This window comes from Petaurus breviceps, unplaced genomic scaffold (genome assembly GCF_028583685.1).
Source record: "Petaurus breviceps papuanus isolate PSGF00001 unplaced genomic scaffold, PetGlider_PUasm1.0 398, whole genome shotgun sequence".
Lineage (NCBI taxonomy): Eukaryota > Metazoa > Chordata > Mammalia > Diprotodontia > Petauridae > Petaurus > Petaurus breviceps.
In genome coordinates this window covers 203,340-220,617 of record NW_027186314.1, presented here as the reverse complement: position 1 = coordinate 220,617, position 17,278 = coordinate 203,340, and the positions used below count along the sequence as shown (strand labels likewise).

General features: G+C 52.4%; 1 protein-coding gene across 1 annotated transcript in view; it reads right to left on the bottom strand.

Annotated features, from left to right (window-relative positions):
* The window catches only part of LOC138170849 (uncharacterized), a 41,179-nt gene that overhangs the window by 18,507 nt on the left and 5,394 nt on the right, over window positions 1-17,278 (bottom strand). The window contains exons 7-14 of the mRNA XM_069100355.1: window positions 14,370-14,499; window positions 12,700-13,029; window positions 6,119-6,173; window positions 5,884-5,971; window positions 1,791-1,870; window positions 1,266-1,528; window positions 933-1,061; window positions 564-805 (exon numbers count right to left, since the gene is read on the bottom strand). Coding sequence (XP_068956456.1) covers window positions 564-805; window positions 933-1,061; window positions 1,266-1,528; window positions 1,791-1,870; window positions 5,884-5,971; window positions 6,119-6,173; window positions 12,700-13,029; window positions 14,370-14,499 — 1,317 coding nt within the window. The remainder of the gene's footprint in view (window positions 1-563; window positions 806-932; window positions 1,062-1,265; window positions 1,529-1,790; window positions 1,871-5,883; window positions 5,972-6,118; window positions 6,174-12,699; window positions 13,030-14,369; window positions 14,500-17,278) is intronic.

Genomic DNA, 17,278 nt, shown 5'->3' with positions numbered 1-17,278 from the left:
GGGGGGGGACCGCCGGGGCTCAGAGGAGGGGCACTAGGGGGAGGGGCTCATGGGGGGGGCGCCGGGTCTCAGTAGGGGACACTAGGGGGAGGGGCTCAGGAGGAAGGGCTCATCGGGGGGCACCAGGGCTCAGCAGGGGGCTGAGGGCATGAAGAGAAGGGGCTGGCAGCCCCGCCCAGCCGCACTCACACCCGCACACGCCCCCACAGGAAGAAGGTCCACTGCAGGGGGCCCGCGTGGGAGGGCTGGGGAGCGGGGAAGCACCGCAGGGCAGGGACCCACATCTCAGGGATGTCAGCCTGGGGGAGGGGCTGGGGGCGTGGCCACGGCAGAACTCGAACCCAGGGCTCTTCCACCCGCCCAAGCATGCAGCACAAACACAACCACAGTCACGGCCACACCCCCAAGCCCACGCCAGCCACGCGAGGACACGCGCACACGCGCGTGTGGCATCCCAGTCACATCCCGCTCGCGCGCGCAAAGGCACACAGGGACACACAGACCCAAGGACAAACCTCCACACCCTTGCCTCCCCGCCCCCCGGGGCCCGTGACGTCACACACCCCGCCCCTCCCGCGGGCCCGTGACGTCACGCACCTCGGCTCCCTCCGGCCTCTCTGGAAGCTCCCGCCGCCTGGGCTTCGCGCTCGCCGCCCCGGTCAGTGTGCGCCTGCGCGCCCGGAGCTCGGCCCGCGGCTGGGTACAAAGGCAGAGCAGCCCGCGGAGGCCTCTGGGAACCCCGTCGGACAGCTCCGCGCGCAAGCGCACGTCCAGGCTTACGTCACGACCCAGGGGGAGCGCGCCGCTGAAGGGGCGAGGCCTTGGGCGCGCATGCGCCCTGCGCCACCGCCTCCTCTGGTGTCTGTGGCCGCTGCGCGTGTCCGTGGGCACGCGTGTGACTGAGAGGGGCGTGTGTGTCACTGCCTCGGAACCTGTGTGTCAGTGTGGAGCTGCGCGTGCTCGCAGGTCTGGAGCCTGGGGGAGCCCGGCGCAGCGGGAAGCCCGAGGGGCGCCCCCCATTGGTCTGTGCCCGGCCTGGGAGGCGCGTTATTGGTCGGGTCCTGGCGGAGGGCGTGGCCCGCGCCTCCACCGCCGCAGTCTGGGCTCCGCCCCCTCACTGGGGGGGTACACGCCCCCCTCGGGAACGCCCCTTTGGTCCCCGCGCCCCAGCCGTGGGCCCCAGGAGCTGCCCTCCCCCCCGGCCCTTGGGGGTGTTAGAATGTTGGGGGCGTCCCGGGGGTGCCTGGAGTAAGGGGGAGCGTTACCGGGAGGCTCCCACGCGCGCGGGTCGCGTGCTTCCTCTGCTTCCCGCTCCCGTGGGAAGCGGCCCTGGAGGAGGTGGCGGGGTGAGGGCGGGCCGGGGCTCCCCCGGGGAGGCTGTGGGGGGGCCGGTCAGCCGGCGCCCTTCCCTGCTCCCTCGGGGGCCGCGTGACGCCCAGCGGCGGGGCTGCTCATCGCCCCCAGACCACTGGTCGCCGGGCGCCGTGTAGGAAGCCTGGAAAGGGCTTGGAAGGCCAAAACCCTGGCGCTGAGAGGGGGATCGTTAGGGCTGCGTGTGCAGGGCTGAACCGAAGTGGGCAGACACCTGTGGCACGAAGGCCAGGCCGCGAGGGACGAGTTCAGCTGGTCCCGTTATGAGGCGCCCAGGGCCGGCACACAAGGAGGCCCAGGGGATGTTGCCAAGGTTAGGTCAGCAGGCAGCAGATGGGAGCTGGGGGACGGTGCTGGTGGCGAGTCGGGGAGGTGCCTCGCTTGGGAGCCCAAGGGACCCGCAGAATGGGGGTACCCACAGCAGTATAGGAATGTGGGCTGAAGATCACGAGTGCGGTCTTAGACGTGCTGAGTTTAAGATGCCTGCGGGACATCCAGCCTAAGATACGATAGGCCATTAGAGATGTGAGACAGGATGTTGGCCAAAAGTTTGGGCAAGATAAGACGGGAGAATCCTCAGCTCAGAGGTGATGGTTGAATCCGTGCGAGCCGATGAGATCACCGAGTGAAGTCGTACAGAGGGAGAAGAGAAGAGGCCGCAGCAAGCACCCCAGGGTGGCCGCCAGCTCAGGTTCTTACATCTGCTTTTCTAAAAGAAAGCAACTCACAATGGGTTAACAATCTTGCTTTAATCAATCAGACATATCATTTACTTAGTTCAGGGGCGAAAGTCAGCACCCCAAACTTCAGCATATACAGAGGTTACAAACAGACGGAGAAACATCAGCAGACAGGCCTCCAACTGTCTGACCATCACATCCTTACCAGAGAGGGAAGCACCAACATCTGGGCTTTCAAAGCCGGGAGCTCAATGGCTGCCCAGAGTCTCGTCTGGTCAGATCACACAACACTTCTCAAAGTGAGCCCCAAAGCAAAGCCTCACATCAGGGTTTATATCGCCTTCTCCTGGCTCAGAGAATGTCACAAGCCTGCCCAATCAAGGTGTGGGCATTCCTGAAAAGCAAGCCTCCCAACACAGGCTCCAGGTGACAACATTCAGCCTATTAGGGGGCACAGAATATTTTCAAATCAAGGAAGGTTCTCAGAGTCACGTAAGCCTATCAAAGGGCCTGGGGGCAGGGAAGATCTTAGATGCCCATTCTCATAGTGAGCCCTTTGGGATGCCCACACTGGGCATGACCATGGCAGGAGGCTGAGGAGTGTCATAGAGGCACATCCTGAAAGCCCAGGGAGAAGAGGACAGTTGACTTCAGAGGCTGCAGAGAGGTCAAGAATAGGGACTGAGAAAAGACCCTTGTCTTTGGTCCTCAGAAGACAGCTGCACGCTCTGGAGGGGGCAGTTCTGCTTGGATGATGCGGCTGGAATTCAGACCATAGAGCATTAGGAAGAGGGTGAGGGGAGTTGGCCAAGGCACCTGGGGTAGATGCTAACCACAAAAGGCAGAAGAGATGCGAGATGAGAGTAAACAGGGACGGAAGGAAGGATCAAGGGAGGGTGTGTGAGGATGGAGTGAGGATGAGGGAGCTCAGTCTGCTGGAAGGGGTTTGCCTCAGCGAGGAGAAGGACCACCTCTTCAAGTGACAGTAGCAGCAATTGTGGCAGAGGGCTCTTAGAGCATGACCTCTGGGGCCAGGGTGGGGGCACAGGGAGCCATGGGAAGTCAGGGAAGGGATGGCAAGGTTTGGAAGAGCTGCTGTGGCAAGTGGAAAAGTGAAGCCCCAGTTGGCCTTGTGCCACATAGATTTCTACTGGATCCAGTCAGCAGTCTCAGGATGTCCCCCCAGCTTCAGACAGCAGCACATATGTAGGAGGGAAGGCAGGGGATGGTGGGAGCGAGCCCTGGCAGGACAAGACTGGCAACATGGGCTCAAGAGAAGAAAACAGTGTAGAGTTGAGCTGGTTCGCGAAGAGATCAAGACAGGGATAGGAGGAAGTATGGCTAGTGCAGGAGTGACCTGGCAGAGAACTGAGGGGCAGAGCTCAGTATTGGAAAGGCAAAGAGAGATGGGATTGTGATCAGACAGGAGCATTTGTGGGTGATGAAGGGCATCACCACCATTTTGTGTAGCTGAGGTCGAGTGGGTCATGAGTAGGCTGAGGAAGTGGGGGTTGGTGTGTTTGAAGGAGCATCAGGACATGTGAAGTCCCCGTGTATGAGAGGACCTGGGGAGGAGAGAGCTTGAGAGCCAGGTGCTGTACTCAATGAGGGAGCGTCCTGGTGCGGAATTTGGCCTGGATGGTGCATGCAGATTGTGTGAACCTCAAAGGAGGAGAGCTCACTGGGGGTGGTGGGGGTGGTGGAAGCGGTAATGGGGAGCACAGAGTACTCCGACTCCCCTCCCTTTCCCAGTGAGTGCCACTGGTAAGCGAGGCTGGGGCAGGGGTGGGGAGTGGGGTCCTCAGAGAGGAGCAACGGCCTCGGTGAGAGACAGGAACTGGAAGAATTGGGAAAGGACAAGATCTAATAGGAGAGCAAGCTGGTCGCCTTTGGAGCAGACATTCCAGAAAGTACAGACAGTCCTTCGACGGGTGTGAGTAAAGTTGAGATGGAAACTCTGGGGTGGGAGGATCAAGGAGGAAAGGAATAAGGAATGGGAGAGTGGGGAACACAGGAGGGGTTCAGAATAACTGGGATAGGTGGCAGTTTGGTAATCATTAAGTGAAAAATTCGGAGATTTTCAAAGGCAATAGAATTAGGACCTAAGGCTGGAATCCTTTCAGAGCCCTGGGCAGGTCCTATGAGGGGGCAAGAAATTGGAGCAGAAGGAAAATAATCATCCTGTCCTTCCTCAAGGCCTGAAGGAACGTTTGGTGACCTTTCCCCACACCTTAGCAACAGGAGCCGGGTGTGACAGTGTGGCACTACTCATGAGGGAGTGATGGCAAGGTGTCCACCTCTCTGCCTCACCATGTCATGGGAGGCCTGAGATCTGGCAGGAGGCAGGCACCCCTCTCCTCAGGATCACAGGAGAAGGGAGGCCCCTGAGGCTCCTCCAGACTGCCCCGTGAGGCTGGAGATCTGGCAGGAGGCACACAAGCCTTTATGGAAGGCCCCTGCCTCACCTTTTACAGACTGGATCCTCACCAGAACCCATGGTCCTCACTTTACAGATGAGGTTAGAGAAGGCTGAAGTAACTTGCCCAGGGTCACAAAGCAGCTAATTGTCTAAGACAGGATTTGAATTCAGGTCTTCCTGTGCTCTGTCTACAGGTCTACCAGCTGGGGCTGGAGATCAGGCAGGAGAGCTCCTGTAGGAAGGAAGGCATGTCACCTCTCCTCTTCCGCAGGAGACAAGACCCCGTCTCCTGTTTTGTTCCAGTCAGGGACCTCAATCCAAATGGATATTACTGAGAATAATTAGCATTTTATACAGTATCTACTATGTGCCAAGCCCAGGCTGCATCGGAGGTCACAGTGACCTCCGAGGGAGATGCTGTTGTCATCCCCAAGCAGGGTGAAGCCTGCCCAAGGTGACATGGCTGGTAAGTGTCTGAGGCTGGGCTTGAACTCAGCCCCTCCTGCCTCCAGACCCTTTGCTCTTTCTGATGGGGTGCTTGGGGTGTCTATATTTGTAACATCAGTCTGTAAAATCACATTCCCCCCCCTCCAGCCTCAGAGCATTAACTCTGCCCCTCCCCCCTGCCAGCACTCTGCCTGGCAACAACTCATGAACTGTTTATCTCCCCCTAGTATAATGGCCAGCTGCACCTATGAATCCTTCAATGTACTATCTGTAGGTTAACTCCTTAGCCAATTATACACATATGGAATCAAGCATTGTTGTTCCATCTTGTCAAACATGAAGGCAACTTCTCAGTCAGCCCTGACCACTAGCTGACTTAGTGATGTTTCAGGCCTAAAACCACACCTCCAGGTAGCCCCTCCTTGGGCTATTTCCCAGTGAATTATGGGCAGTATACCTGCGCAGTTGATATTAAAGTGCATGTTCCTTTAAGCACTGACCACTCCTTAACTCCTCCCTAATCCCACCCTTACCTACCTAGTTATCATAATTGGCATCTCATTTACAGTTGTAACTCCTTAAAAACTATACCTATGACTTCTTTAAGTTTGCAGGTTCACTAAGAACTCTTGCCTGCTGTAAATCGTAATAATAAACTTTTACAATCCTGACTTCACAGATTGCTTGGGCCTAGTGAGTTCCTTCCAGACTGCACAGCAGGGACTCTGGTCACTGATTGGAGTCCCTGTGACCCCCATCATTTCCATAGCCCCAGTCTTCTACTCTGCTACCTCGGCAGCCAGGCTGGCCTCCTCGCAGGAGGACTTGTCATTCCCTCTGTGTTACACACACTTTTCTCCAGAAGCTGGAACGTGCTCTGCAGCCCCACCCCACTAGACGTCTCTCAATAGACAGGCTAACCCAGTGGAGGGCAGTGGGCAGTGAGCAGGCCCCAAGGCCCCCCACCTCCCTGGCCGCCGGTGAGTTCGGAGATGTCTGCCCCAAGCGTGAAGACCTCCAGTGTAACCGGCGGAGGACAGTGTGCTCCAGTGTCCTGGAGGTGGCCAACGAAGGGGCTGTGGCAATCTGAGGTCTCGGCCATTCATGGAAGACGCTAGGGTCGGCCACTGCACCCCTGCTGGCTGGACTTTGCCCTGGACTTGGATGGCTGTGAGGCTGGAGTCTGTGCAGCTCTGCTCACTTGAATCCGCTTCACGCACAAGTTAAGACATTGCCCGGTGAGGTCACAGCCCTCTCTGAATAGCAAGGACCAGCCGCAGGCTGGTGCGGACACATGGGAGCTGGGAGCTTTATTTCTGCTCCTTCCTTGGGCTGTTTCCTCTAAGTTTCAGAGTCTTCACCAATAGTCTGCTTTCTGCTCTGCCTAATTTGCTGCAAGTGCACAGGCAGTGTTCTCCCTTCCCCTTTCACTTCAGTTTAAGGACTGATTAGACTGTGCCACCCTACATTGAGGGCTGTCTAACTCGCTCACTTGACAGATGAGGGAACTGAGGTTTGTCCGAGGTCACGCGGCTACTGCGTCAGAGTCAGGATTTGAATCTGGACCACTGGATTCCAGGGCCAGTGAAGCACTCTTTATACCATCCTTTGCTGCCTCGAAGAAAGCCCACTGGCCTCCACAAAGACTGTTCTGCTGGGATACAGCTGGCCATCTCTAGCCAAGTTCCCCAGGGTCCCTTTTCCAGGGTGGATTTTCCACGGTAGTTTCCAGCTCTCCCCCTCTAGAGCCAATCCTCCCTGAGCTGAAGAACCCTGGCAGAGCTTGGGGGATGGCCTCTGACAACGGGGAGCCTCCATGCTCGGCCTGCCCCCGCACCCCGACCCTGCCTGGAGGGAAACTTATGCAGGATCTGCTCTCCACGACCTTCCTTCCTCTTCCCGTACTTGGACCTCCATTTTCTCCTCCTGATCTCTCCATTCGTATTGTTGCCGAGTCATTCCTTTGGCTTGTATTTTCCCTGCACTCACAGATCTCCCTAGCTAGATGGTGCGATGCTTAGAGCTGTGCCAGGAGTCAAGAAGACCCAAATTCGCTCTGGCCTTAGACCCTTTCCAGCTGTGGGACCCTGGGCGAGTCACTTCACCTTTGTCTGCCTTTGTTTCCTCAGCTGTAGCATGGGGACAGCATTAGCACCTGTGTCCCAGAGTTGTGAGGATCCAACGAGATGCTTATCAAATACTCAGCACAAGCCCTGGCGCTTAGAAGGGGCTAAATAAATGCTGATTTTCTTCCTTTCATGTTACTCCTAATTCCCCATTTTCACTATTTCATCAGTTTTTAAGTAAACACTATATGGTGGCAGGTTAATATTCCACTGAATTGGGGCGGCTAGGTGAAGCAGTAAATACAGCACTGGCCCTGGAGTCAGGAGGAAGTGAGTTCAAATCTGGCCTCAGACACTTAACACTTACTAGATCTTGGGCAAGTCACTTAACCCCAATTGCCTTGCCTTCCCCGCTCCAAAAAGAAGGCAAAAAATATATATATATTCCACTGAATTTACGTGCCATTTTCCTGAACCATTTCCCACTTGAATTTGATGGGCACCCACTTTGTTTCCAATTCTTTGCTCCCACAGTGGGCTGCTACCAATATTCTGGCACATATTCACTCAACTCTTGGGTCTTTGGCCTCTTGGGGTAGTGTGCCCAGTAGTGGAGACAGCTGAGTCAAGGGTGCAGGTGGTGTGGTTGCTTTTCTTCTCTAGTTGGAAGCTGTGGGTCAGTGGAAGCACATCATCCACCCACAGGGCATTATTGTGCCAGGCTCTCTGCTGCCCCTCAGCATCCACCATTTTGTCACCTTGGCTACCCTGCTGGGCGAAAGGCACAGCCTCACTAGCCATCTGGAGTCTGTTTTCATGTGGTTTTTACTTGTCTGCAGCTCTTTCAAAAACGATGTCCGTCACCCCTTTAGGAGGGAACGTCTCTTGGTGTTAGGTACTTCTATCAATATTTTCGAGAGGATTCATTAGTGGTGTGTGATGCAGATTTCCCCCCCTTTACTGTCTCCTTTTGAGCCTAGCTCCAATGAATTTATTTGTGCAAAAGCTTGAAGATTTCACATAGTCAAAAACTGGCTTATCTTTTATGATCTCCTCTGTTCCTTGTTTGCTTAAGGATTCTTCCCCTAGTAGCCACGGCTGTGAAAAGAGACTCGGCCCTTTTTTCCTTTTAATTTTCTTCTGGGACCCAGGTTGTCTATCAATTCTGAGTTTGTCGTTTCCTTCTAAAGTACACAAGACACAGAGTAAGATGCTGAGGCAGACCTGATTGCTGCCTTACTGCTTTCCAGATTTCCCAGAAGTTCTTGTCAAAAATGAATGAATGCACCAATGCAAAAGCATTCAGTAAATGCTTACTGTGTAAATAATACTATCCTAAGAAATGGGAATAAAATCAAAACATAATAAAGCAAATATAAATAAAGAAATAAGCAAAATCGAGCCTGTTCTTAGGAAGCTCAACTGGAAAAGCCAAGTGGTCCTTGGGGGTGCAGTGACAAATAATAATGCATCGTGCTTTCCATGAATAAAACCAGTCATTTGTACTCGCAGGTACCTAAAACACTGGGCAACAGTGTGCAGTTTTGCTTTTGTTCTTGCTTACCTAGTCTTTTACAAGGCAGCTAGGTGGCACAGGGGGTAGAGTGCCGAGTCAGGAGCCTGAGCCCCAGACACTTACTAGCTGTGTGACCCTGGTCAAGTCACTTTACCTCTGCCTGCTTCAGTTTCCTTAGCTGAAAAATGGGGGTAAATAAAGGTACCTATTTCCGTGGGTTGCCGTGAGCATCAAATAATATTTGCAAAGTGCCTAGCACAGTGTGGACACTTTATAAATGGTTCTTCCCTTCCTTCCATCTGTGCTAGGACTCTCTATCTCCAGTGCCATCTGGCATTCCGATGGTCCTGGTAGAAGGCTGCAGGGACAGCAGGGACAGGCTGGAGCTTGGTGTAATGACGCCTCTAATTCTGGGGGCAGCTTCTCCAAAGACCAGAACAGATGCCCTCCTTGTGCCCAGCATCGGAGGCTGTCATCAGTTTCCGTGTCCTTGTCCCACGATGACTTGGGTCAGACCTGGCATGCCAAGTGCAGTATTCAAGGACACCCTGCCCCTTGGGTTTAGGATGTACAAAATCAAAGCAAACAAACAGAAAAGAACAGCCTGATCTTGCCACTCGCCTGCTGCCAGGTGCGTGCCCAGGTTAAAAGGTAGCATACTCCATGCCATTTTGGGCAAGGTGTGTGTCTTCTCCAACTTTGTTTATAATACAGGTTTGGCTTTTACTTAGGCGAGGGTATTGTGGCCTGGTTTTCAGATTTTTGTTCCGTGGGGCTGCATCACTGCCCTTTCTCTACTCCAAGACCTTGATTTCTCGTGCATTTGGGTAGAGCCTGCCATAATGTACCAAGGAAAGGCCAAGGGCTTGCATGACTGCCATAGTTTCTCCTCGCATCCTTTGGTGCCAGCGATGGCTCAGTGCACCCCACAAGGTGCTCATGGCCGTTCCCATTTCCCACCGCAGACAAAGCGGGATTCCGAACAGGGATTTCTGCACCGCATTAGAGTCTCCTTTCATTTACTCGTTCCATCATTGTCTATGCTGATCCTCCAGCAAGGTTTTCTTCGGGAGAACTTCTCTCTTCTCCCGGTTCTGATCGCTGTCCCGTTAGCGTGTACACACTTGTGAAGTGTGAGGTGAAAGGAAGCCGCGGCTGGCCGTGACCGCTTGCTCTTCTTTCACAGATGCCTTAAATTTGAAGGTGTTCCTTCCAGGACGAGCTCCTTGGAACAAGCATTTATATGGCGCCCAGTGTGCCAGGCCCTGGGATGCTTTGCACATGTCATTTGGTCCTTACAACAACCCTGGGAGGTGGGTGCTGTTATTATCCCCATTTTACTGATGAAGAACTGAGGCAAATAGAGTGAAGTGACTCGGCCAGGGTCACACAGCTAAGTAGCAGAGGCTGGATTTGTACTTAGGTTTTCCTGACTCCAGGCCCAGTGCTCTATGCACTGCACCACCCAGCTGCCCCCTTCTCTGATTACTGAAATTCAAATGGGAGGGTTGGCTGAACACTGCCCCACATTCCTTATATCCCTAAGGTTTCTCTCCATTATTAATAGGATATCCCATAGTGACTGACCTCTGGATCAGGCCTTCCCACTTCTTACGTTGTTAAGGTTTTTTCCTGGTGAAATAGCAAAGGAGAGGACTGAGCCTGGGGACAGCCACACTGACAGCAAAGTGGACTGAGGATGGGCCAAATCAGCAGGGGGTGAGCAGTGTAGGGACCCAAGAGCCTAGGTAGAGGAGGGGAGGACACAAGCCTGGGGATTCACTGGCTAGCAAGGGCACAGCTGCTATGCCTACTGTAGGATCGCTCCCGAACCCTCACTTTTGCTGAATGCCCATCTTTCTTCGTTGCTTAGGCCCAAGTCTGTAGGCTGATAAGACGTCAGAATGCAGAGGAGCTAGGAGTGAGAGCTTCCCATCTCCTTGGAACGGCGGGTGCCCTGAGGAATAGCTATTGGGACCAGGCTGGGCAGTGATGCAGCCCCACGGAACAAAAATCTGAAAACCAGTCCACAATACCCTCGCCTAAGTAAAAGCCAAACCTGTATTATAAACAAAGTTGGAGAAGACACACACTTTGCCCAAAGAAAGCATCTTCTCCCTCCTGCACCAGCCCAGTCTTCCAACAGAGATAGAGAACCTCCAGGGCTGAGAGCAGCAGCCCTCCCTGGCCTCCTCCCTCCACTACCTGGTCAGACCCTTCACCTCCCTCCCAATGACTCTGAATTCCTGTTGATCATCACCAAATCTGCTCCCCAGCCCCTGGGAATCACTGCATGCCCATTCCCTCACCCTTCCCACTCACTCTGAAGCTCCAGCCTAAGTCCCACACATCCCTTCTGTTGTTTCCTCTGAAATATCTCCTCCACGGGCAGCAAACTTCCCTTCATCTTAGATCTCCTTCCACCTTCTAGCTCTGAGACTTGACTCCCCTGTGATGCCCCAGGCGTCCCCCCTCCGCCCCTTTACTCACTCTTCCTTGGCTCATTGGTCAAGGTGGGAAGTCCAAATCCTCCTTGCTCCATCACTCACTCACCTCTCTCCCCTTAGGGTTCACGCTATTCATGTCTAACCCCCAATTAAACTCCCAGGAGAGATGGTCATTCTCCAATGAGATCACTACCTGGCTTACAATTTTTCCTCTTCTCCCAAACTATTCCTCAATCCCACCTAAGTCACAAAGATGGATCTTTGCCATCACTCACAAATGGACCACCTCCATGGTCAAGACATCTGAAATCCCCTCTTTGGACCATGATCCACCTCTTCCTCTGCCTTCCCTTACATCTCCCTACTCTGCATCCACACAGATATTTCCAGTAACCTCAACATGTCCAAAACAGAACTCTTTATCTTTCCCCCTCCCATCTTCCCCATTCCTATAGAGAGCACCTTGCTCCTAGGTCCTCAGGCTCCCAAACTAGGAGACATCCTAGACTCCTCCCTCCCTCTCTATGGTGCCAAGGCCTGTAGTTTTTACCTTCAGAACATCTGAATATGTCCCCTTCTCCCCCTGATGGTGCTACCCCTCTCCCTCCTGGCGCAGGCCCCTGTCACCTCATACCTGAACTATTTGCAATGGCTAGTGAAGGCATCTGCCTGCCTGAAGGCTCTCTCCACTCTAGTCCAAGTGCAGGTCTGATCACACTCCCCCAGTGGTTCCCTATGGCCTCCTGATCAAGTACAACACCTTTCTGGTGTCTAAGGCCCTTCACAACCTGGCCCCATCTCCTACCTATCCTTCTCTTATGCTTACCCCCCACCACCCTTTTTAATCTAGGGATGCTGGTCTTGATACTTATCGAACAACCCTCCTCTCAGCTCCTGGCAAGTTCTCTGGCTGTGCTGGCCCAGACTGCTCTCTCTCCTCCCCTCCCACCTGTGACCTCCCTGGCTTTCTTTAAGTCCCAACTAGAATCCCACCTCCTACAGGAAGCCTTCCCCAATTTCTCCTAACTCTGGGGCCTTCCCTCCTTTATTTCCCATTTATCCTGTACAGAGTTCGCTTTGTATGTTTGCTTGCCTTCCATCACCCCCATCAGACTGTAAGCTCCTTGAGGGCAGGGACTTCCTTCTACCTTTTTGTATCCTCAGTCTTTAGTATAGTGCCTGGCATAGGCACTTAGTACACATTTATTGCATTATATTGTACCATAACGAATTCTTCACTGCTAACTAAGGGCTACTTCCTGGCATTCAAAAGCTCTGTCTCCAGTGTTCTCTGTGGTGTTCAGAAGAACTGTGTTCTGGCAGCTCTTCTCTCTAGTGTGAGCTATCTGGGGATGACTAAGGGTGGAGCCTGACTAGGGGTCTTCCCACAATCCTTACATGCATAAGATTCCTCACAGTGTGAATTCCCTGGTGCTTAATGAGGTATGGGCTCCAGTTGGCCCACATTCCTCAAACCTATGTGTCTCCATTCCACTATGACTTCTTTCATATTTAATAATATCTGATCTCTGGCCAAACGCCTTCCCACATTCCTTGCATCAATATTTTCTCTCCTATTAGACTTGGAGCTCCTTGAGGGCAAGGACTGGTGTTTTCCCCTTTCTTTGTATTCCTAGCAATTAGCACAGTGTTTGGCACACAGTACACACACAACAAATGCTTGCTGACTTGATTTGAATAAGGTTTCTTTCTAATGTGAATTTGCTGATGCCTAATAAGATGTGAGTTTTGCCTGAAGGCATTCCCACACTCCTTGCACTTGTATGGCTTCTCTCCAGTGTGAATTCTCTGGTGTTTATTAAGGCTTGAGCTCTGGCTGAAGGTCTTGCCACATTCTTCACATTCATAATGTTTCTCCCCAGTTTGACTTGGATGTTTCTTTCCATCATGGTTTATTTCATGTTTAATGATGTCTGAACTCTGGCTAACAGTCTTACCAAATTCCTCGTACTCATAAGGTTTCTTTCTAGTATGAATTAGCTGATGTCGAACAAGATGTGAGTCTTGCCTGAAGACCTTCCCACATTCCTTACATTTATAAGGTTTCTCTCCAGTATGAATTCTAAAGTGTTAACTAAGGGATGAGCTCTGGCTGTAGGCTTTTCCACATTCATTACATTCATAAGGCTTTTCACCAGTGTGACTTCTCTGATGTTTAGTGAGATTGGAGCTCTGCCTGAAGGCCTTTCCACATTCCTTACATTTATAGGGTTTCTCACCAGTGAGAATTCTCACCAGAGAGAAATTCTCTGGCGTTCCATGAGGTAGGAGCGCCAAGTGAAGGCTGTTCCTCATTCCTTACTCTCACATGGTTTCTTTCTACTATGAATTCCTTCCTGTGTAATCAAGTCTGGATTCTGGCAGAAGATCTCCCCAAATTTCTTACAGTCACAGGATTGCTCACAAGAGTGAATATTCTGGTGATCGGTAAGAACTGACATCCACCTAAAGGATCTTCCACATTGTCTACATTTAGGTTTCTTTCCATCATGATTTATAAATGGCCAAGTCATTGACGAAAGCTTTCCTGCATTTGTAAGATTTCTCTTGAGCACGAATTCTCTGGTTTTGAACAAGAAATGAATTCTGGAAATCCTGTCCACCTCTCAAATCCCAGGCTTTGTCTAAAATATGGATTAAGAGGTGTGTGATTGTGAGGGAGATTCCCACTTCTCCACCAACGGCTTCAAATCTTTCAGGAATACGAGGAAAGCTTGTCGGCTGAGTGGGGGAGGATGAGGTTGGAAGAGCTGCTCTGGAGAGGGAAGCCTGGCAGCAACGAGGGCCCAGCAGAGACTGGAAAAGCTTTGTGGGTACCCAGTTAGAACAGTGCCATGATGTTCCCCCATGGCTTCATTCACCAATTCGAGGGAAGGCAGGGTGTGATGGGGGAGGGGGGGTTCTAGAGGATGGTATAGGGCTGACCTGGTTCCCCAAGAGGCCAAGATGGGGAAGAAGAATGTGGCCAGTGTGGGGCTGATGGTCTGGGACAGAACTGAGGAAGGGCGGCACTGGAGGTCAGTTAGCAGTGGGAACAAAGACGTCGGTCTGGGGGTTGCAAGGCAGCGGGAAGGTGGAATGACCACAGACCGTGATCAGATAAAGGAACTTCAGAGTCCCTGTGAACGGGGACATGGTGCACTTACAGGTGACAGCAAGATGAAGGGGATGCCCATCTTGGCTGTGCTTGAGCTGGGGTGGGAAGGTGAGGAACTGTGAGGTTACGTCTTTGAGGGAATATCCACGTGCATGCTGGGGTCCCTTTCTCTGAGGACAGGAGCTGAGAAAGACTGTGAGCCAGGCACACAAGTCATTGTGGAGGGAAGTGGTCGACAATGGCTCCTAGGATTGTGATTGGTTGTAGATGTGGACTGAGCGAACCTCAAGGTGGGGAGAGGTTACTGAGTGATGGTGGTAGGAGAGCCTGAAAGTGGCAAGGAGGAGCAAAGAGTAATCCAAGCACCATCGCCAGCTAGAGTAGCGATCTGGGGAATGGGTGAAGGTGCAGACAGTGCTGGCAAGGTGGTGTCATCTAGAGGGAGCAGAGGTGTCTCTATGAGAGCCAGAATGGAAATACTTCAGGGAGAAATCTAGCTTGCTGCTTGTGGGACAGTAAAAGGGGCGGGTGGCAGGTGCTGGTTACCGAGAACACAGCTTAAGTTTTCATTGTCCATAGGGGTTTGGCTTCAGGGTGGAATCCCCTCTGCATCATAGACAAGCACTAGAAACTGAAGACACAGGAGACCAGGCTGGAATGACTTTCCTCCTCTTCTGTAAAAGGAAGGAATTTGGGGCACAAGGAAATGGGGCTTCGGATACAAAGGCAAAAATGCAATAGTCCCTGCCTTCGAGGGTGTGACCCTCAGGTCCTTGGGCACTGTACCCTTCAGTTCTGCTGCCGATCATAAGGTCAAGACACGGAGATTGGTTATTAGGCTCAGCGTGTAGGCGTCATTGAACAAACCAGACCAGCGAGCGGCCTGACAGCACTCCCAGTTACATAAGCAGGATGGGTACCAAGGAATTTCAAAGAACAAAGAAGGGAAGGGAATGATTTACTGACCAAAGGACAGATGGCAGAAGGGGAAGCGCAGTGCTGGATTAATGTTGGACCTATGCCCCTCAAGCTTGAATCTGCAGACTCATGGAGCAGGAACTAACCCGTTAAGGCCAGGGCTAGAGCTGTCTCTGAACTTGCAGAGTCTAGCTAGTTACAGGTTGTCCTCATTTTAAGTAAATGGCAGTAAGAAAGTTAAGCCAGAAATTCTTCTCTGACAAGGGGAGACAACAGGAACATACATAAATAACACAGTCCGCTTGGGTGAAAACACGCGGACTGGAGGAGGGCAGGCACGTCACTTAAGGGGTCAGGAGGGACGTCACGTCAGGAGGGTGGGGGTGGGGAGATGGAGATGGACCTGTAGGAATGGACACTTATCAGAGGTTTAATAAGGAGGGAATTTCCCCCCAGTCAGCGTTGTCTCTTCTAGTTATACTGATGCTGTTCACGTGAAAACTTTTTAATTTTACAAAATCACAATTGCCCATTACATAGTTCTTTTAAGTTTTGCAAGGTGCTCTGCATACATGGCACAACTCAGCTTATCCAACAATCCTGGGAGGAAGATGCCTTCATGAGCCCCACTGTGCAGATGAGGCTGAGGGGGAGAAATCGAGGGACTTGCCCTGGGTCACACAGCTGGTAAATGATTGAGGAAGAATTCCATCGCTGTCACCGAAGCTCCCAAGATGCCCAGTTTGCCTTTTGTGATCTGTCTCTGGTTTGTTGTCTTTCTATAATGGCTCCCAAAGCACGAATCTGCAAGTTACCTCCTTCCAGTCTCCTTAGTAAGGTAGTTTATCCACTGGGAATTTATCTTCCCGTGTGGTGTAAGACACTGGTCTAAACCCGATGTCAACCCCAACCCTCTCTTACCCAATCCACCCTTCAAACTAATGCACCGTGCACCAAAGGGCCAGTCCTAAAGAACAGGGCTGACCTGACAGCGTCACTCCCAGGGACCCCCTATGGCCTCCAGGACCACGGGCAGCACCTCTGCTGGGCATCCAAAAGCCTTCTCCACTTGGCTTCAACCTCCTGCCTCTCCTCTACTGTGACCTTAACAAACTCGACCATTTCCTCACAGAAAGAACAGCAAAGTAAGACTGTACATCTTCTGAGCCCTAAACACCCATCACTGTCTTTAAGGAGCCCGAGGGTAGGACAAGCACATTCAGCCAGCCCAGTGTAGCTGTTGTTCGGGCTTCCTCCACACACCTTTCATCTCAGGGTCACTATTTTCCCCAAACCCTCTGCCCTGCAAAATAAAAACCCTCCCTTGCACGCCGAAGCAGAAGCACAAGCGCTCCAGCCCCCTTCTGCAGCCTTACCACTCCATCCACGTTCTGGAATGTCCGGCCAAAGCTGCCTCTGCCCCTCCCCACCCCAACTTTGCATGGTCCACCTGCCCCATCTGCCGGGCCCTCACATCCCCAACCCTCTCTTCTTCAAAGCTCAGCCCAAGCACCATCTTTCCTAATTTCCCTGGTGCCCCCCCCTCCAACTGTCACATATTGATTTTGTACAGAATTTATACCCACTTTCATACACGTTGATGCTTCCTACTTCCACCCCTGAAACAGAGGCTTCTTGAGGCTGGGGCCGTTTTATTTGTCTTTCCCTTCTCAGTGCCCAGCTCCTTGCCTGGCATACAGTGGCAGCCAAGTACGTTTGTTGATTGCTTTATAAATTTATTTCCAGTTTCCCCCAGTCCTTTTTTGAAAAAGCCGCAGGGAGGGAGGGGCTCTTGTCTCTCTTCTTTGGGAACATGCTGCACCAGTGTCACATTTTTAAAAACAGATTTTATTGACATCTTTTGTTTTTATGCTAAATGCATTTCCTTATTTATCTGTCCCCTCCCTTACCTCAAAAAAAGGAAAAACATTTCAGCAAAACTAACCAAGCCATGGACAATGTCCAACATTAGGTGCTCCCACGCCTCACAGCAGAGGTCAGGGAGCCCTGCCTTTGGACACCTCCCCTTTGGGGTGAAGGCGCCTCAACCCCTGCTGTTACTAAAGGAAACCAGATGGCGGCTTTGATGGGGCAGGGCACTGGAGCTGGAAGAGGGAGACCCGGCAGCCAGGAGGCTGGAGAGCGCTGAGAGCAGAGAGCTGTGCAGAGGCGGAGGGGGAGCCGGACAATTAATCAGAGCTAAAAGAAGGTGTGAGGCTCTCCCAAGAGGAGAGAGGTACCAAGCATTTATGGAGAGCTTTAAGGTTGGCAAAACACTTTACAAATCTGATTGCAT